Source organism: Anoplopoma fimbria, chromosome 17 (assembly GCF_027596085.1).
Source record: "Anoplopoma fimbria isolate UVic2021 breed Golden Eagle Sablefish chromosome 17, Afim_UVic_2022, whole genome shotgun sequence".
NCBI lineage: Eukaryota > Metazoa > Chordata > Actinopteri > Perciformes > Anoplopomatidae > Anoplopoma > Anoplopoma fimbria.
Genome location: NC_072465.1, coordinates 29,994,158 through 30,015,873, shown reverse-complemented (window position 1 = coordinate 30,015,873; position 21,716 = coordinate 29,994,158). Strand labels below are relative to the sequence as shown.

At 40.6% G+C, this 21,716-nt stretch overlaps 1 protein-coding gene across 1 annotated transcript in view; it reads right to left on the bottom strand.

The window, feature by feature from the left end:
* dock3 (dedicator of cytokinesis 3) overlaps positions 1–21,716 on the bottom strand; it is a 141,004-nt gene that overhangs the window by 81,677 nt on the left and 37,611 nt on the right. Inside the window, 1 exon segment of the mRNA XM_054616071.1 lies at positions 3,300–3,383. Within this exon segment, the coding sequence (XP_054472046.1) occupies positions 3,300–3,383 (84 nt within the window).

The window sequence follows — 21,716 nt, the reverse complement described above, 5'->3', positions numbered from 1 at the left end:
TGGAGCAGAGGTCGTTGGTTTTTCATTACAAATCACATTCTCTCTATTTGCCTTTATATTTAGTTGATGTAAATATATTCTTTTTTCTTATGAATGGATGTTAAATTTGTATTGAAAAACTTCTTTTTTGGAACTATTGTTATTAATCTGAAGATGATCAGCTGTGATTAGAGGAGCTGCGGGGCCGAGTCTCAGCTGTGAACTCACGTTAGACTTATTCTGTTTTTGTTAAGTTTGTTGAAATGTTGTTGTTTTGTTTCTAACTGTTATAATGTCATCTCTCTGCCTTGTTTATATATTAATATATTAATATTGCTTTTATTGTTTCTGTTTTTACCTTGTAAAGTTCCTTTGAGTACCTTTTAGAGTGCCATGCAAATAAAATGTATTATTAGTAGTATTATTATTAAAATTAATATTAACCTCAACTGGTGTTCATGTTCATTACATATCATGAGCTGGAGCACAAGTACTTTAGATGGCCCACATTTATAATCACTCACAAAATAACTGCAGTATTTTAAACACTTATTAGTTTTCACTGAAGTACACTGTCTCTACTTTTGTTAATGGAGTTGTTTTTAGAATAATGTGTGATATTCTCATTGATTCTTCCAAAACATCGATTATACAGCGTGTGAACAAAAATGGATTAAATAAAGGATTATTTTATCTCTTATCTTATTTAATGAAAGAGTCAGATTTCTATAGATTTACTTATTTTTACGTTCCTCTTTATGAAAGAGTGGTTTTGTTTTCTTTGGTGTTACATATGTCGCACATGTTTCCTCCTCTAGTTTAATATTTAGTTAAATAGAGAATAAATCTATTGCATGGTAGAGGATCACTAACATAACGCCTCATATCTGTTCACAGTGGTAGTTTGATATTTAAACATTATTAACAGATGAGCAGCCTCTCCACAGTAACGCTGACGCTCACTTCCTCACATCATTACATTACAGTCATTTAGCAGACGCTTTTATCCAAAGCGACTTACAATCAGTAGTATATTACATATCATTCACCCATTCAGCAACTTGGGGTTAAGTGTCTTGCCCAAGGACACATCGACTTCCGAAGCCGGGTATCGAACCACCGACCCTCTGATTGGAGAACTACCTTGCTCTCCACTACGCCACAGCCGCCCCGTGAGGAAACATCCTCACTTCCTCACCTCACTTCCTCACTTCCTCACATCTTCACTCCTCACTTCCTCACATCCTCACTTCCTCACTTCCTCACTCTTTAATAGAACTCTGATGCTTCCTCAGGTGTTATGGCTGTGATCTATATTTCAGGAGAGGACCGTTGGATCGTTCCTCTGCTCATCAGAGTCGTTGAGTTTGTGTCCGGGGACGATCGTTTTACATCGAAGCAGGAAGAGGAGAGGAGAGAAGAGAGAGAGAGGAGAGGAGAGAGGAGAGAAGGGAGAGGAGAGGAGAGGAGAGGAGAGAGAGAGAGAGAGGAGAGGAGAGAGAGAGAGAGAGAGAGAGGAGAGAGAGAGAGGAGAGAGGAGAGGAGAGGAGAGGAGAGAGAGGAGAGGAGAGGAGCTCGTCTCAAAGAAGAGACGATTTCATGAAAGAATTACAGAGAAGGATGAAAGAAAAGCTCTGCAGCAGCTGGACGATGACACACACACACACACACACACACACACACACGCACACACACACACACACACACACACACACACACACACACACACACACGGCCAGCCATTGTTTGGTTGTTTGTTTCTTTTGGAACGTCATTTTCTAAAAATGTGATTTGCATATTCAGATAATCACCGACGCTGGAGAGGTTTAGAAAAATGTCACGAGGACCTCAGGCAGAAGTTTAGCCCCAGTTTACCCCCATAATCAGTGTGGTGGTAAAGCTGTGGTATCGGGGGGGTTCAGATAAAAGACCCTCACTGGACGGGTCGCATTTCATTAGAACGACAAATGAGATGCTGACTGGATGGAAGACAATAAGAGAGGGGGGAGTGGATGAGAGAAGGGCGAGTGTGGAGATGATGACATCACAGAGGCTCTGGTGATGCTCGCTGCCCGTCCAGCTGTGGATAATGAAGCACACACTCTCATTATCTGCAGAAGACAGCGATCACTGGCTTCAGACGCTTCCTGTTTTGAGCTGCTAGTTTCTGGGAGTCAAACAGAAACCAGAGCTTCATGTGTTTGTACTGAAACGTTGTCACTAAATATCTCTGAATGGAAGTGTAGAAGACAGGTTTCTGCTCTGAAACGTGACCCTGCTCGGTTTAATCGTTCCTCTGAGGAGAGCTCAAGATAAAAGAATACCGACATCTGAACCGGAGGAGCTGCTCTGTGACTTTAATTACTGTTATTAAAAATCTGATTACAGGTTCTGGAGAGCAGAGTCCTTTTAAACCTGACAGTCAGAGAACAGGGTGAATGTGGTTCACCATGTTTAACTAAGCAGGAAGTAGTTTGATTCCATCTTTTATTGTTTACATTTTGTTTTGTAGCTCGACTGATAAATCCATGATGGAGTTTCAGAATAATTGATGAAAAACGTGTGTTGTTATTTGTTATTTATTTTCCATTTTATTATTGGTTTTACTGTCTTATCTTATTTTCATATACTTTTTTATGTTCATTTATTTTATTTATTCTCACTTGTAATTTTATTTATTTTATTTATTTTATTTATTTTATTTATTTTATTTATTTTATTTATTTTTTATTTTAGATTTTATTCATTTAATTGATTCTCACTTGTTATTTCATTTGATTTATTTTTAAGTTATTATTATTATTATAATTATTATTATTTGTTCAGAACATAATGTTAGCAAGGGGTTAACTGTTTTTTTTGTCCTACTAATTTGCACTATTACCTCCATTTGCTCTATTAATTCCATTTCATTGTTGTTGTGTTTTTATGTTTTGTATATATATTTATATTTATATTTGTATATATAAGTTAAATGTTTATGCCTCCCTTATCCTACTTTGCTGTTTTTATTTGTCTATTTCTATGTTCCCACAGAGAGTCATTCCTTGTATGCTCAAATAAAACTGATTCTGATTCTGATCTCAAGGTCCACATCTTCACTCAGACATCACTTTGTTCTGACTTCATGCTCATAAAGAAACCTTCATCTCTCCCCGTGGAGTAAAGTCTGCAGTGATTCCTGCGTCTTCAGTGACACAATGATCAAGGACGTCAAACCTGCGTCAAACCTGCGTCAAACACCCGTCAAACACCCGTCAAACATCCGTCAAACATCCGTCAAACACCCGTCAAACACCCGCCCCCTCAGCAGGTCTTACCTTCACATTTCTCCAGAATCTGAACCGTCTCTCCGACCTCCAGAAGCAGACCCTGAGTCACGGAGCCCCGGAAGGAGCAGATCACTGAGGAGAGAGAGAGACAATATCTTAATATATCAATTCCATTCCTCAGCATCTTTCACAAACATGAAGCTGTGCACCAAGAAAACCACTGTGAAGTCTCTATAAGTCCCTCTGTTCAGCACTAAAACATATTAAAATGTCCTTTAATGTGAGATGAACTATTGGTCGACCTTTAAAGTTTAAACGAGTGAAGAACAAACTTTGATCCTCAGAGGTTTCTCTGATTCTGCAGCTCTACTCTCTCGTTACTTCCTGTTGGTTTATGTGAAAGGTGAGGAGGATGAAACCACCACGAATAGAAAGAAAGAAATAAAACATGTTTATTTGTCTGTCCTGTCTGTAGAACCAGACCTGAACTTTCCGTTCTCTCTTAAACTGTCTCTTTGTGTCTGGTGAATGAAGACAAAGACACTCTATGAGGCGTTCATGGTCACGCTCCTCATGACGCTCTGTCTCTGCCATCAGAGCTCCTCTCTGTTGGTCTCTGTCTCTGAATGAAGACGTCTAACAGTTCACAGTCTGAGGGGTGAACACAGGACATACTGTTGATGTTTACGTCATTTATTGTTGAAGAAAAGTGAAAAAAGGTCCGAAATGAGATGCAGATTAAGAGTTCCAACATGAGATAAGATAACTCAGGAACCTGTGAGATTCAGAAACAGAGGATCAAACATAGAACACGTTTCATTTCTTCTCTGGACTGAATTCAGTTTCACTATTTTACAAATGTTTTGGATCATCTCGAGTTAAAAAACAACTTCATGATTCAGACCATCACAAATCTGACTGGAGACAAGGAGAGGAGGGGAGGAGAGAGGAGAGAGGAGAGAAGGAGAGAGGAGAGGAGGAGAGGAGGAGAGAGGAGAGAAGGAGAGAGGAGAGAGAGGAAGAGAGAGGAGAGAAGGAGAGGAGGAGGAGGAGAGGGAGAGGAGAGAGGAGGAAAGGAGAGGGAGAGGGAGAGAGAGAGGGAGAGGAGAGGAGAGGAGGAGAGAGGAGAAGAGGAGAGGAAAAAGAGGATAAGAGGAGGGAAAGGAGAGGACACAAAGGAGGAGAGGAGGAGAGGAGAGAGAGGAATGAGAGGAGGGGAGAGAGGAGAGGAGAGGAGGAGAGGAATCATAGCGATGTCTCCGTCTCCATGATTTTGGCATTTAGTTCGTCCAGCCATTTAATATTCAAATGACTCACATCTGTCAGGACACTGACACCACTTAACCTGTGGCCTCTGTGTGTGTGTGTGTGTGTGTGTGTGTGTGTGTGTGTGTGTGTGTGTGTGTGTGTGTGTGTGTGTGTGTGTGTGTGTGTGTGTGTGTGTGTGTGTGTTAAAGAGTAAAGAGGACGTTTGGTTTAAAGGCTGTGAATTATTTAAAGAAGGAGCACAGATTGTGTATTCAGAGTAAAGATGTAGTTTCACTGTTAAACACAAACTCACTAAAACACTAAAACACTAAAACAAGGAGATCTCATAAAAAGCTCTCTTCATAAAGAACTGCTCACAACTTGTTTGATCATTTTTCTTATCGTTCCTTATTAAACGCAACACGAAGAAACTTTGCATCTCGTCTTCACCAACAGCATCAGGAAGAAAACTAAACTTTGTAACTGTGACTCTTAGAATCATTGTGTCATTGTGTTTTGTTAGTTTATAAGCTAATAAAACGACAATGATTCTTACTTTCAGGTGATTATACGCTCATAAAAACATAGATATTTTATATTATATTCCATCTCTGCCAATAAATCCCTCCAAATGTTTCACTCTGTTCCTTTACGGGAAAATCAGCTTCGCAAAAATGATGATTATAGTATTCATAAAATAACAGAGTTCACTCAACGAAAGTAGAGAGTCGCAGTAAATATTAATACTATATGTATTAATACTATATGTATTAATACCTGCTGCTGTGCTGGATGGTGATATTTTAGCATAAGTTTAACAAAAAATACGTTTGTCTAAAACTCTTCTCGATTAAATATGAATATACACTGAAATCATAGATTCACATTTATCTTTGGAACATGAACAGAAAACCAAACATCAGAGTCACGTTGAATCTTTAACTTTTAAATAAAGGAAGAAGTGTAGAAATGCTCCGTGAAGCCGACGGATAGCAGAGGAGAGATGTTTCTTAATGAGCAGAATATGAACTCTTTATTACAGGAGCCTCTTTAAACCAAACCATGATGATATGTGACAAAATACAGACGGTAAAAACACATATTACGCTCTTAATGCATTTCATTTTTTACTGTAACCAGAGTCGACTGATGCACATTATGTTGGATTATATAAACTCATGTTTTATGCATCATATCTGCTGCAACATGTGGCCGCTTCAGAAACACATTCTGTCATTCATCCAAAAGAAAACGAAAGGGAACCCTCGAGTGTGTGTGTGTGTGTGTGTGTGTGTGTGTGTGTGTGTGTGTGTGTGTGTGTGTGTGTGTGTGTGTGTGTGTGTGTGTGTGTGTGTGTGTGTGTGTGTGTGTGTGTGTGTGTGTGTGTGTGTGTGTGTAGATCTCCAGAGTGAGAACATTTTTGCAAAGTAAAAAGGGAGAAGATTTATGGAAGTATTTTAAAAAGCACGAAGCTAAATCTGAGTTATGAGAGCAGAATCAGACCGTTTACGTTCATCCTTTAATATCACAATCATTATCTCTTTGAATCCCACATGGAGTCAGATCAGATCACAGTGACTCCACAGCTTTAAAGAGCATCAGTCATTCACTTCTTTTATCTAATGGATCCAATTTTCTCCGTAAAAATATATTCATAAAAACAGAAGATGACAAAATAATAAAATCCAACATCTAGTTCAGAAAATCACACCAGAAGTTAGCCTTGAAGCTAACGCAGAAGCTAATACGTAGCTAATAAGTACTTTTAAATCAATTTACCAATCAATATGAAATAAAAAATGCAATAATTCACATTGAATGTGGTTATCGTTAATTAGTGACATCGTATTTCTAAGAGATGACAGACAGGATGCTGCTCTTTGTCTCCATCTGGTGGTGACTTTAAAACGAGAAGGATTGGCCCTTGACTTCCAGGTCACATAGATCAGGTGAAGCTCTCAAAAGTGATCAGCTTTGATCCTACGAGGACAGAATCTCTGCTGATGCTCAAACGTAGTGACAGCTCGTCTTCCGTTACTCTCAGGAGCCGTCCTGTAAACATGAAGCTGCTCTCAGGACTCTGCACGTCAAGACTCAAATTAGTTTTGAGTTCAAATCTTTTCTCGTCAATATTCTTCCATAAAGAGTCAGAAAAATAAAGATGTGTGCGCATTCCTGCTTGTGTGTGTGTGTGTGTGTGTGTGTGTGTGTGTGTGTGTGTGTGTGTGTGTGTGTGTGTGTGTGTGTGTGTGTGTGTGTGTGTGTGTGTGTGCACTGTGCCCGAGAACAGATCTCCTCCAAATTAAGACATGAAGCTTGTCATTTTAACATCCTCCACGATGCCCACAGGCTGAGACTCAAGAGCACTCAGCAGCACAGCAGATGGATTGTGTGTATGTGTGTATGGGACTGTGTGTGTGTGTGTGTGTGTGTGTGTGTGTGTGTGTGTGTGTGTGTGTGTGTGTGTGTGTGTGTGTGTATGTGTGTGTGTGTGTGTGTGTGTGTGTGTGTTTCTGTGTGAGAGACAGATTCCCTCTAGTTGTTGCTGCTCCTCAGCTGATTCGTGAGGATGCGTTTTTTGTAAGTGTGATGAGGGAAACAGAGAGAAACACAGCTTCTTCTGCATGTGTTGTTTTATTTATTCATACGTGTGTGTGTGTGTGTGTGTGTGTGTGTGTGTGTGTGTGTGTGTGTGTGTGTGTGTGTGTGTGTGTGTGTGTGTGTGTGTGTGTCTGCAGTGATTGTACACATGTGACTGAGGTTAGATTTCCTGTAAGCTTTTAGGTTACATAACCACAGAATAAAGAGCTAGTGGGTGAAAATGAAAAAGACGGCGAGGAGCTGCAGCTCATCAGTTAGAACTAGGCCACCTCCATGAACCCTCTGTGGTGATTGGGACACACACACACACACACACACACACACACACACACACACACACACACACACACACACACACACACACAGCTCAGAGATCTGATCCCGGCTCTTTATGGGCTAAACTGGAAAACTACTCTGCCTGCACTTTACCCCCGGACAGCATTCAGAGGAAACGTCTCGGTAACCAACGGTTACGGCTGGTTAGTTGCTGGGCAGCTCCCAGGAGAGGACGAATGTGTGTGTGTGTTATGAATTTGAATCAGGAGGCGGCTGAAAAGCAGCATGCAGGCTGAGAGGACGAGAGTTTAAGTCCAGAGAAAACAGTTCAGAGGAAAAATCCCAAAACGGATCTAAACCTGCATTAATAAGACAAAAAGAAACTGCAAAGCATGAAACGACCTTTAACCCTCTGAACACCTCCGGTCACATTTTACTCTCTGTTGTCTTGTTTTTCACCACAAAATAAAAGTCCTGCTCCTCTATGGAAACAGATCCATCATGACTAGAAGTAGAGAGAACTCAGACATGTCTTTAGTGCAGAATAACACAGTTATAATGCCATAAATCATAAAAAAAAAGAATAAAAACATAAGTTACATTTCTTTGATAATTTCTTTGACAAAATGTGTAAAACAAATAAATCGATATATACAACATTTTTCCAAGTATCCACAAGTGTTACCAATGTTGGAATAAATGGAGGCGCTACGTGATATATAAATATTTAACGATTTACATTTTTTCCTCCTCTCCTCTCTGCTCTGTGTTAACATCCTGAAGTTCAGTCAAAGTTTCATGATTCTTTATCACATAACTGTTGGTCTCAGATGAATCAATCACGTCTTCATAGTTTCACTGAGGAGCTCAGAATTTAATGTTTTTAACAGAATCTGTTTTAAGTAAACGGTTTATTTATGATGAGATTTAAAATAAAACATGTAGAATAAAATGTTTTTGATGAAATTTCACAATTAATTTTTCTGACAGAAGCATTCGTCACACATGATGTGTTCAAGGATCGATTAATTCAGTTTTTACAGCTTCTGGCTCTGATAAACGGGATTATTTGAAGAAAACATGCTTTTCCATCCCGCCGGCTGGTTTTGGGGTAAATTAAAAATGCAACATTCATTTTTCTTCATGTTTTTAATGTTTCATGTCATTATTAGTGATTAGTAGTAGTAGTAGTGGTAGTAGTACTAGTAGTAGTAGTAGTAGTAGTAGTAGTAGTATAGTAGTACTAGTAGTATTAGTAGTAGTAGTAGTAGTAGTAGTAGTAGTAGTAGTAGTAGTAGTAGTAGTAGTAGTAGTAGTAGTAGTAGTAGTAGTATTAGTAGTAGTAGTAGTAGTAGTAGTAGTAGTAGTAGTAGTAGTAGTAGTACTAGTAGGTTTCAACATCAGTGAATCCTAACATCCATGAGGTCCTCTAATGTTCACCTTCTCCTCCATATTTCATGTAATCAGCTGTTGAGACAGATGTTGATATCTGCTCATCCACTCTCACTAATACACAACAGACTGCAGCAAAACACTGCTTCAGGTTCTTACACACACACACACACACACACACACACACACATGTAATCACACACTGCACACACACACAACACACACTCTTCACACACACACACACACACACACACACACACACACACACACACACACACACACACACACACACACACACACACACACACACACACACACACACACACACACACACACACACACACACACACACACACACACACACACACACACACACACACACACACACACACACACACACACACACACACACACACACACACACACACACACACACACACTCGGCTGCAGGCTCTGACATCATTCATGTACAGTGATGAAAATTTTGAAGCCTCAAGTTTGGCGTCCTGGCCGTCGCCATCTTGTTTTTTTGCAACCAGTGAACACACTAAACTCCATACTGGTTTAAATGTATTTATTGTTGTCTTCTGATAAACTAGAATATGACAAAAGAAAACTGTTTGACCACCAAAGTTTAGCTAAATATGTCGTTTTTGATAAATCTTCTTCTCTCTGTTTTCACTTGTATCTGTGTACAAAAGGTTTATTTAAAACCTTATTTTAACTATTTTATTTGACTTATTGTCATATGTCCGAAGCTGTATATCTTTTAAACTACTTTTAAATAGTTTTTATCATTGTTTGTCTCCCATTTCTGTCTTGTAAAGCCCTAAAGAATGCTATATAAAGCTATAAAGTTTTATTCTTGTTCAAAATCATATTTTTGTCCACCTCTCTTTAATTGCTTTGGGTTAATTGTGTTATTAAAGTCTCTCTGAATTTTGCTCTCTTACTGTCCGGACACCACAGACCAGATGAGAGAAGAGAGGAGTTCACACCAGGAGGCAACCTGTTAAAGCTGCATTCTCTCTCCTGTCCACCAGGGGGCGACTCCTCTGGTTGTATAGAAGTCTATGAGAAAATGACTCTACTTCTCTCTTGATTTATTCCCTCAGTAAACATTGTAAACATGAGTTTATGGTCTCAATCTCTAGTTTCAAGTCTTCTTCAATACAGCATGATGTTCATTTAGTAAATGATGCTCCATTTAGAGTCAAACAGACCATAAAGCAGGGGATGCTTTAGGGCGGGGCTACACACTGATTGACAGGTCCACACCAGAGACGTATACGGCGTCTCTACGTCACTCCTCCTCAGTCCATATATGGTCACTTCCTGTTCACTGGTTGCAAAAAAACAAGATGGCGACGGCCCGGACGCCAAACTTGAGGCTTCAAAATGTTCACAAAATAATGAGTGACGTCACCATGACTACGTCTACTTCTTATAGACAGTCTGTGGTCGATACATGAGCTAGGAGCGATACGCTTAACGAGCCGTTACTTCATAATATAATACCTGCAGACATATATATGGTTTCATTTCTATCTAATGACAACGCTGATGTTTTGTTTTACTAAACTTGTGTAAATGTTTCCTCGCTGAGTATCAATGCTTCATGAAATGTTTCATTTAAAAGACTTCTAAATTCTTCTAATTTAAGTGTAGTTTTATTCATCTTTTAGCCCTTTTGTTTCTGCTCTGTCTTCCTACTAACAGTGTGTTTAGTTCTGCGTGTCTTCCTGTAGGTGGCGCTCTGTTCTTTGTTGAGCAGCATGCTGTGAATTCATTCCTCTAGTGGTTGAAGCTGCCTCTCTGTTTCCAGGAGACGGCTATCAGAGAAAACAGCAGCTAATGTGTTAAATGATGATATTAATTATTCAAACATGAGTCCTCTCTCTCACTGAGTCGTTATGAAAACATTATTAATATGAACCTTCACTCGTCTGATTGGTTATTGAACGTCACAACAGAAGACATTAACGAGTCATTAGTGCTTCAGCTGCAACGTTTACAGGATCATTAGAACCATCGACTCTCATTATACACAAACACACACACACACACACACACACACACACACACACACACACACACACACACACACACACACACACACACACACACACACACTGCTGCAGGGGATGATGCAGATGTGGACTCACACACACACACACACACACACACACACACACACACACACACAAACAGGATCTGTGCATCCGGTCAACAGCATGCCAGTCTCCATCTTGGCAGCACTTGGCATCGGTATGTGTGTGTGTGTGTGTGTGTGTGTGTGTGTGTGTGTGTGTGTGTGTGTGTGTGTGTGTGTGTGTGTGTGTGTGTGTGTGTGTGTGTGTAAGCTTCTGCTCTGATTTTCTATGTAGATTTTTTGTAAACTGTCTCTTAGCATCTATGTTTTTTTTTCAAATCGGTGTATTTTTGGCGTGACTAAACACACACACACACACACACACACACACACACACACACACACACACACACACACACACACACACACACACACACACAAAGACCCCAAAGACATAAGTCACCATGAAAAAGGGACAGAACAAAGACAGAGAAAGAGATAAACAATAAATTAGGCTGCTTTCTGTCCTGGAGGGTTATTATGGTCTGGCCACACATTACTCACAAATACAAACACCAAAATAAAAACATTTGAAGGACAGATTTTCAGATGGATTCAAATTCACCCTCCACTCCGTTTTATTGTGGACTGAGGACAGAAATAATAAAAGAGGGGGATAAAGTGTTAAAGACCTTCAAAATTGCAATGAAGTCAATAAAAACAGATGTTGTGAGTTCTTATAAATGCTAATCGTTCTGTTAGGGGAAGAAATATTCAGACGGACTTCGATTTCAGCTGATTTCTGTCTGCAGGAATAAATGTTTTACCAATAAAATCTTTTGTCCCCTGGTGATGTCACACCTCCAGGTAGCTCGCTAACAAAGATCATCTATGTGGTTTCTTAACGCCCGATAATATACGACAAACACAACGACAACTACCTCAAAAAACAGATAAAGAAGCATTCATGCAGCTGAGACAATGAACAGGTACCTGACTTAAAGCTTCAAGTAGCTCAGATGTTTTAGATTTATTCTAGTTTATCACCAACACTACATTTTACAGATTACATTTGAACACATCATGATAAAGTTGAATGTACCTTCACCAGAAACTCATTTCTAATGTTTGGAGCTTGAACACACAATAATGTAACAGAATGGAACCTCCGTACGTTAGCCGTTAGCTCCGTTATCAGCAGGACTGTTGGTCACTGTGAATAATATGAACAGCATGTGTGAAGGAAATATCATATAAAAGGGCTTTAATGTCTGATTAAGGTAGTTTTGTTCCAAATGTTGCTAACAGTTAACCAGCTTGTTCCCCTGATCTCATACTATGAGTGTCGACTGCTAATAAAGATCACGTTCATTTATTCGCTCGTTTGAGGGTCAAAGTCGAGCCCTGAATGAAGATGGCCATGTCGTTGACTTGCACATTGCACAACGCTAGCCACCCAGTTTGGCGTCCCATTAGTTTTTGTATTGTTTAGTTAGCGTTCGCTTTTTAGACTTTCTCTGTCTGGATGGTTTTTGGTGAGAAGAAGGAAACATCTTGGTAATGCATGAAACTATCGGAGAAGAAGTACGAAACAAGGGATAAAGAGAAGGTCGGACACATTGTGAAAAACAGAAAAGGGAAAAGTGCTAAGTAATCATTCTTAGCAGTATATGAAATAGAAGAAATAAAGGGACAGTGAGGGAGGAAGAGGACTGAAGAGGGAGAAGAGATGTTTCCTAAGCTGATGGATGTTAAGGCTTGAAAACCAGAAGATTTACCAGGGATTTAGAGGAAAGAGGAGGGGGGAGGGATCGGGTGATGAAACGATGGGGGAGTTCAGGGCCTTCAGGGGGGAGGAGGGGGGAGAAACCTCATGTGTAGGCCGGAGCACTAAGCCCATGAAACTGGATATACAGTGACAATATCACCGGGGAATTAGATGCCATCGGGGCCGAGAGAGAGAGAGAGTGATGGAGGAGAACGGGAGGATACATCAGGAAGGATGTGTGAGGAGGAGAGAGGAAACTAGAGAGGAAGAGGAGGAAGGGAGGGAATGACTCAACATGTATGAAGACAAACACAGCAAAGAGGAGATGTTTAATCAGCTTAATATCAGACACTTAAACAGTTAACCCTCTGGACACCAAAACCAACTGGTGGGATGGAAAAGCATGTCTTCTTTAAATAAACGCCAAAACTACACAATGTATAACAGCCAGAAGCTGTAAAAACTGTAAGAAACACCAGATGATCATCTTTCCGACGGTCCATGAACACATCATGTGTGACGTGACAAATGCTTCTGTCAGAAAAAGACAGAAATGTTGAAACTTAGCTTAAAATTGTGATATTTCAAGGAAAATATTTTATTCTTCCTGTCTCATTTAAATTTTGCCACAAATAAACGTTTTGCTTTAACCAGATTCTGTAAAAAACATTAAATTCTGAGTTTATCAAATAGGAAGCCATGATTGATTCATCTGAGACCAACAGCTGCTGAACACAGAGAGGAGAGGAGAGGAGAGGAGAGGAGAGGCTGTAAACATGAAATAGTTCGATGTATATAGCACAGATTGCACAGATCGGTTGTTTACAATGTAACATTATCAGAGATCAGAGACTAGAAAAGCATAAACGATGTCCTGATGTCATATTTGACTGAATATTGGAGGATAACGATCGTCAACAAAACTTTATTTACACTGTGATGGTTAACAGCAAACTATATAATTAATATGCGGCTCACATGCCGTGAGGAGGATCAGTACGGATCAACCCCAGTCCGTTACATCACTGCTTGTTACCTTGTAGAAAAAAGGTTCAGGATGCAGAATATAGATATGAAAACGTCAGCTGATCGAGGACGAAGGACATAAAGATGTAGGAGGATGAGGAGAGGAGGGACGGAGCTGATGGGTGGAGATGGTGATGTGTGTTTAAGTTGAAGTAATCGAGCTAATTAAGCGTCTCAGAGATCAGAGCGAGGCTCTATGTGTCAGATCGGCTGAGGAGGAGAGAGGGAACGTACATGAACATCGGGCCTAAAGCTCACGTATACGGAGGGATGGAAGCAGATGGAGAGAAACCGACACGGAGAATGAAATGAAGGAAGGCGTGTAAACACAGAGAACCAGCCAGAGAGAGAGGAGGAGGTCAAAGGTCACGGCTGCTGATGTGGAATGAAGAGTAAAATCACCATGCTGTCTTTTTTATCCCTCTAGGACTTTACACAGCAGGGGCTCCTTTTATGGGATCAATTCACACGTAGAAATCTATATTTTACAACGGATGTTTTTGAGTACAGAATGTGAATGTTACGCGTGAGAAGGCAACATGTTTTCTTCTGGAACGAGGTCGTTTCTTCAGAGCTTTTGCACCACAAATAAAGGCATCAACCAATCATGTTGTGAGGAACGGACACATTGAAAACGTAGACTAGAGTGAAGAACAACATGGAGGCTCTGCATACTTTATAACTCCTTTAGACCTCTACAAAGGCCGCACAGACAAGAGCCACTCCTTCTGTTCTTACCTTTCACAATAAAAGCCCACTGTTTACTGTTTACCAGAGGGAAGTGAAATCCACTCACTGGAAGTAAACTCAATAAAACAGCTAACAGTAGCTTTAGCTTAAAAAGTCTTGCAACTGTCACAAATTCACATCGCTGCCAACGTGAGTATCTAATTTCACATTTTTGAATTGTTTTTTCCCGACCTCGTTGTGTAAAGGTCTTTAATTTTGAAAACAATATATATATATTGACTATAAAATCTATCTTAAAAAGAAATCGAAAAACTAATTATTTCGTAACTCCGGCCAGTTTCCTTTGTTAGACTTATTAAATGTGGTCAACCAGATATGAAAGTATGTTCTTACTGAACTATCCCACCACATAAACACACCAAACCAGAGCCAGAAACAAACAACCACAACAGAACAACAACTATGATTTAACCCCCCCGCCCCCCAAAAAAACGTTAATCCTCTCAACACAATCACAATAAACAAAAAGCCTCAGAAACATGTTTCACCACAGTGATGTTTCATAATGAAGATAAACGTCTATCACACAGAGTTAAACGTGGGATTATTTCTCTCATTCCATCGACATCCCATAGTGTTAGTAGACGTGGACTTCAGGAGGAGGATGGAATCGATTAGAAGCTTTAATGTAGAGTCAAAGTGTTAACAAGTATTTTAAATATTCCTCCCCTTTAAATAAAACAATGTTTATGAACCATTCCTGGTTTGAATATTGAAAAATTGAATGATGAATTCTATCTATACGTAAAGATGAATTAAAAGACAAAAGGCAGACTCTTTGCTTTGATATTGATCATATAGATTGATCCATGTCGGGCAGAATTTTGCTGAATTCTCCTTTTCAGCTCCTCGTCGTTGATGTTCACAGTGAAACACAAACGTGAAGCTCCAGAACAACAGCTGAGCTCCTACTAGAGACCTTCAGAGGTTGTAAATGACTTTATGCCCTTTTTACACCTGGACCAGATATATAATGAATGTTATTGTGATTATAGAACCCAACAGAGCCCTAACGGGTGAGAAAGAGTTCTGGATGAAGACGAGGTAAAAGGAGTCCGGGGTCGTGTTGAGGTCAGTGGAGAGGGATTATGATCTATGGTTATTGTTATTAATGTAGATCTGCAGCCTGGAATACATTCTGTACATCACATTGTTTGGATTAGGACGTTAATATGTTGAGAACAGCATCACAGGATGAAGGTGAGCAGCTTCAACCGGTGATTGAAGCCAACAGGAAGTGACATCTGCCTCTTAATAAAATAAAACATGATCTGATTCCTGTTTATTACAACGAAAAAAACTCTATATTTTCATGTTGAAGCGTTATCTGCTGCTTTTTCTTCAGTGTGAAACATGAAACAGTCTTCTGAACACCAAGTGTCCAAATGTAATCTGATATTTCCCTGAAAACACGTCCAAAACTAACAAACGCAGCCGTGACGTCAAGGTCAGTGAGGTGATACCTAGCAAACAGCTAGCGGCTGCACCTGTCACTCAGAGAGGCCACGCCCCTTCATTATGCATAATTAATTAAGCCTTCATATAATATAAACGGGTGAGTTAACTATAGATCAGACTGTAAACATGTTTATTTCTGCTGTAGAGACGTTTAACATGGAGATCTATGGTGTGTGTGTGTGTGTGTGTGTGTGTGTGTGTGTGTGTGTGTGTGTGTGTGTGTGTGTGTGTGTGTGTGTGTGTGTGTGTGTGTGTGTGTGTGTGTGTGTGTGTATGTGTGTGTGTGTGTGTGTGTGTGTGTGTCTGTGTGTGTGTGTGTGTGTGTGTGTGTGTGTGTGTGTGTGTGTGTGTGTGTGTGTGTGTGTGTGTGTGTGTGTGTGTGTGTGTGTGTGTGTGTGTGTGTGTGTGTGTGTGTGTGTGTGTGTGTGTGTGTGTGTGTGTGTGTGTGTGTGTGTGTGTGTGTGTGTGTGTGTGTGTGTGTGTGTGTGTGTGTGTGTGTGTGTGTGTGTGTGTGTGTGTGTGTGTGTGTGTGTGTGTGTGTGTGTGTGTGTGTGTGTGTGTGTGTGTGTGTGTGTGTGTGTGTGTGTGTGTGTGTGTGTGTGTGTGTCAGGGGATTTGATGAGTGAAATTGAAATATGAAATGGCTTCATAATCTCTCCTCCAGACAAAGAGAGCGGGAGGTCGATCCCCGTTCAGACTCTCTAATGAAATGTGCAGGAGAGAAATAATAAAAATACTGAAACACAAAGAGCATTCTGGGAAATAAAGTTAGAGGAGTGAATTCTTTATCGCTCTGCTTCAGCACAACGGACGGCTCATTCATCCACAGAGAGGGGGGGAGCAGGAGGTAGGGGGGGGGGGAGACAGAGAGAAAGGGAGAGAGAAAAGAAGAAGGGGGGAGAGAGGGAGATGGAGAGAGTGAGAAGGAGGTAGGAAAGAGCAAGGGAGAAGGGAGAGAGGAGAGAGAGGGAGAGGGAGAGGGAGAGGGAGTGGGGGGAGAGTAGTGACCACATGGACAAATGATGAAGGGATGAATAAGAAAGTGATGAACAGAACAATGGAAACAAATAAATAAAAACACGTGAAATGAGAATCAACTGATGATAAAGATGATGAAGAAAGATGAAGACAGACAGACGAGGGTTTAAAGATGAATCTGTACAGAACCACAGACTGTGTTAAACATTAAATCTGTCTCTTCTCGTCTCTCGCTGTAGTTTTTCTAACAACATCCACAAAGCTGAAAGAAAGGCTGCCCTTCAAAATAAAAGAACCTCACCGCTCCTTTAAGAACAGAAAGTTACAGAGAAGAGAAAACTATGGAAACCCGAAAGAGACATTAAACTCCTCTAACATCACATGATTTATGGAAAGAAATGTTTGACATGTTTTAACCAAAGAAAGTGCCGCTTTTTACGCCAAACAAAAGCTGTCAGAAATGTTGTTTTTTAACTCGATTTTGCCTCCTTCTGTTTTGCAGAGCCAGTAAGCTAAAGGTTTCTGCAACTAATCGATCCTGAGTAAAATCCTGATATAAACACTCTAGAAAACAGAAATTCATCTAATTCATCTTTATTAAAAGTGGCGTCCCTATGCGTCCCTATGCAGAGAGTAAAAAGGGCGTTTTCTGGTATAAATCATGTGGATAAAGAGGCGTTTAAGTGTTCTTTAGCTTTCCATAAAAAGTCATCACAAGGCCAGTCATGCTAACATTAGCAGCTAATGCTAAGATGAGGATGAGAAGGAAGAGGAGGGTTTAAAAAAAAGAGGAAGAGTGAATGAAATGATGAACATCTGGCAGGAGAGCAGGAGGTAAACATTGATAAACAACGACCTCCTCGTATTTAAGCTTTGTTAAAGGAACAACCTTTTCTCCTTATTAATATTTAAATTTATGCAACAAGGTGCTACAAAATCTAACTCGAGTTTCCTTCTCAGATGAGGATAGTGTGAGTGTGTTTCTATTATGTATGGAGTTATTATGTTTACATGATTGAGCAGAGACGGACGGACGGAACCATCACAAAAACATCATCACACACATCTCCTCCCGGCTCACAGCGACTCCATTCACGTCTGACAAGCTACAAATGTTAGCGACTGAAGAGTGCGGCTCCAGGGTTTGTTCTTTTTACTCCTGAGATACTCGGCAGCAGGACATCAGGTTTAACCCCGTAAAGTCTGCCCCGTCGGGGGGGAATTTATTGCGCGCAAACGTTTTGACTTTTTCTCTGCATGAGCGCCGTTGGTGATCAGGAGAAATGTGAAAAATCTGTAAAAATCTGTGCGTTTCCTGTGGTTGTCGTGCCGACACACATATGCTGTTGTTTTTTTCTCCAGTGTTTTTGCATTTGAACGCCTCGCTGAGCAGCAGCATCTTTTCGTTCAGAGCAGAATGGATTCTTCATGTAACACAGAGCATAAACACCAGCTGCAAGCACAGTATTTAGCATAAATGTGCACACGTTTAATTACAAAATGCAACATCAATGAGGGTATTTAGCATAAAAGCAAAAGCCTTCATGAATAAATGAGGAAGCAATGTGGCCATATTTAGAAACATCACCGAGACGATGAGAGGAAATGTCCATACTCTCTCACTTAAACATTAAGATTTGACGGTTTCCTTTTTTTACTCACACCATCACACAGCGCAAACAACGGTAACAGTGTTAACAGTGTTAATCTGAGGGGGAACTAAGAGGGTGGTTGCTACGTTTCCACGGCGACGCTGAGTTTAATCACCTGAATCTCAGTGTCGCTGTGTTCTCGTTAAGTTAGAATGAGTCCTTCATATCTACACAGGGAGCAGGTCCTCTTCAGAGTCCGCCATGTTTCTACGGTAGCCCTGAATGGACAAACCAAACACTGACCTTTCATGTTTGAGTATTCATTTGAATGCAATCTCCAACTTCACCACTAGATGTCACTAAATCCTGCACACTGCTCCTTTAAAGCTCTGCATGTTAAACTCTTCGTCTCTCTGCTCGTATTCATCATGTTGTTGGGTCGTTATGATGATAATCCATAACTCTCTTTCAGCCTTTAATACATTTATAGATAATTAAACTTCACAATCACAGCATTATGAGTGAGTTATTAATAATCTTCTTTTTTTGTTTTAATCTCATTTTCCCGACTTTAAATCCCACAGGAAGCTTTTTCAAACACTTTAATTTCTTTATTTAATCAACAATAGCAATTATTAAAATTAATTTCTAAATAATTTTGTGGAATTTCATCAAAATGTTGCAATAATGTCAATTTTAAAGACTTCCCTTCAACAATGAAAAACCAATAACATGATTTTTAAATGGTTTTTTTAAACTATGATGTTCAACGCGGCTCACTTCTGTTTCCTGCAGACTCTCTCCATGATGAAGAGCTCTGATAAACGTCTTCGTCATGCGTTCTTCTTCATCCGACGACCTTTGGACCAGTGATGCTGGTGTTTGACTATGGGATGGCTGACTCAGCACTCTGAATAAAACATGTGATGCAGAGATTAGAGGACAATCTGAAGGACGCGTCCTCCGTCTCCCAGCTCCCCGTCTCACTTTCCTCTCTGAATACATCAAACCGAAGGTTTAAGGGAGAAATATCATCCGAGGAAGTTATCGATTGTTTGACTGGAAACTGATCATGTGTTTAGAAACAAAGAGGTCAACAGACAGGATTCAGGAAGAAGATAAGTTAACGGGAGAGGAAGGGGGAGTAAAAGAGAGAGAGAGAGAAAGAGAACAAGGGAGGAAAGAGGGAGGGAGAGAGAGAGAGTGAGGGAAGGAGAGGAAGGGTGAGAGGGAGGGAGGGAGGAAGGGGGAGTAAAAGAGAGAGAGAGGGAGAACGAGGGAGGAAAGAGGGAGAGAGAGAAAGGGAAGGAGAGGAAGGGGGAGAGGGAGGGAGGGAGGGAGGAAGGGGGAGTAAAAGAGAGAGAGAGAGAGGGAAGGAGAGGAAGGGGGAGGGAGGGAGGGAGAGGGAGGGAGGAAGGGGGAGGGGGAGAGAGAGAGAGAGGGAGAGGAAGGGAAGGTGAGAGGGAGGGAGGGAGAGAGGGGGAGAAAAGAGAAAGAGGGAAGGGAGGAGGGAGGGAGGGAGAGAGAGGGAGGAGGCAAGAGGGAGGGAGGAAGGGGAGAAGAGGGAGGGAGGAGAGAGAGAGAACGAGGGAAGGAGAGGGAGGGAGAGAGAGAGAGAGAGGAGTTAGGAAAGAGGGAGAGAGAGAGAGGAACCTTAAATCAGTTGTTGTGAGTTTCTTTGTGTTTTTAGCAATATGATAATTATTTCTGTGTTTATCAATTACTGCCATGAGATAGAGAGAGAAATATAGTTTGTCATTTCATATTTACATATTTACATATTTACATATTTACATATTTACATATCCCCCCCGTCCTTCAGATGGATGACCCCGCCTGCTGACGGAGCAGAAGGAGGCTCCTTCGTTTCTTCTACATATCTGCCTCCTTTCAGCCGTCACTCTGACCTTGGCCGTGTCTCATTCAGGATTCTCCCGTTAGTACTTCCATGTCGTACTCTGTGTACTCCGTTACTTCACTATGACGGGGGGGCTTCGTCTCAAAGGGAACATGGCCGCTGTGTTCTCTCTGGTCTGCGCTGCTTCACAGACTCCTAAATGAAGCCCATAAACAACAGTGATGGCTTCTATCTGACACCAGAACAGAGAAGCTGTCAGAAAACAGAAGCTCAGATCTAAGTCTAAACTACAGCTCGTATTCCTTTGTTGTTCTGCTACTGGAGTCCAAAAATGTTCCAAAAATATCAGTGGAAGCAGTTAGAGTTCAGCAGTACAGTTTATTCTTTGATCAAAAATAAACCCGAGCAGCCCCAAGAGTCCAAATGATCTCTCTGCTCTAAAATAGTCTTTTATAGTTCCTCTATCTGATGTCAAAGCTCCACCTTTAGTTTTGAACTACTCCTTTGTTGCCCTGGAAATAATGGTGTCATTTTCAGGGTCCCACCCAGGTTTCATGGTTCTAATGGCGTCATGGAGAGTCCTGGATGTTCCTGCCATGGCATGTTTTCCTCACACCAGTATTTCCCAGTGGTTTCCAGAATGCATTTAAAAAAATCAAACAGTTTATATGTTAAACCACTTTAATCGTACCACATTAACTAGTTCTGATAAACCGATGTGTAGTTAATAAACTGAATATATTTGATAGAGATGTCTTTATTGTGACAAATGAAGCTCCAACACTGCTTAGCTTACTCTTGTATAGTGCAACAGGTCACCTCAATGTTTCGAGTGATATGAGTAAACGTCCAGGTAAACTTATATTTGCACTAAAAATAGAAAAGTGTAAGTTAGAAGTACGTAAATAGAGACACAGCACATCATTAATGTACTGTTTAACTGGACGTTTCTAAGCTATAACTTTGTGGTTCTACATGTCGGACTACTTCTTGGCCCAAAGTGACTTCCTGGAGTTTCCTTGTTGCCTGGCAACTGGTCCGTAAAACGTCGAACTATTCCTTTAAACAGTGACATCAGTGTGATGAGGTGAGAAAGATTTAAAAATAGTTTCAGGCTGCTGGAACGCGGCCAGTTTGTTGGATGAATGAAAAGGTTTCATTAAATTCATTAAAGGAAACTATTTCTCTTCTTATAGCCGCACAAACGTGATGATCAATAAATGCTATTGGCTCAGAGAGCTGAAGATAACGAGGATCAATGAGACGGATGAGGTTGGATAAACGAGAGCGCCGTCTTTCTCACGGCTCAGTGAAGTTCTTTTAAAAAGGTTTTCTTTATCTTTTTGTGTTATTATGGGATGGAATGGACAGAGTTGATGATCCGTATGAAGAACCGTAGTTGTGTTTCAATACTATGAGATGTGAT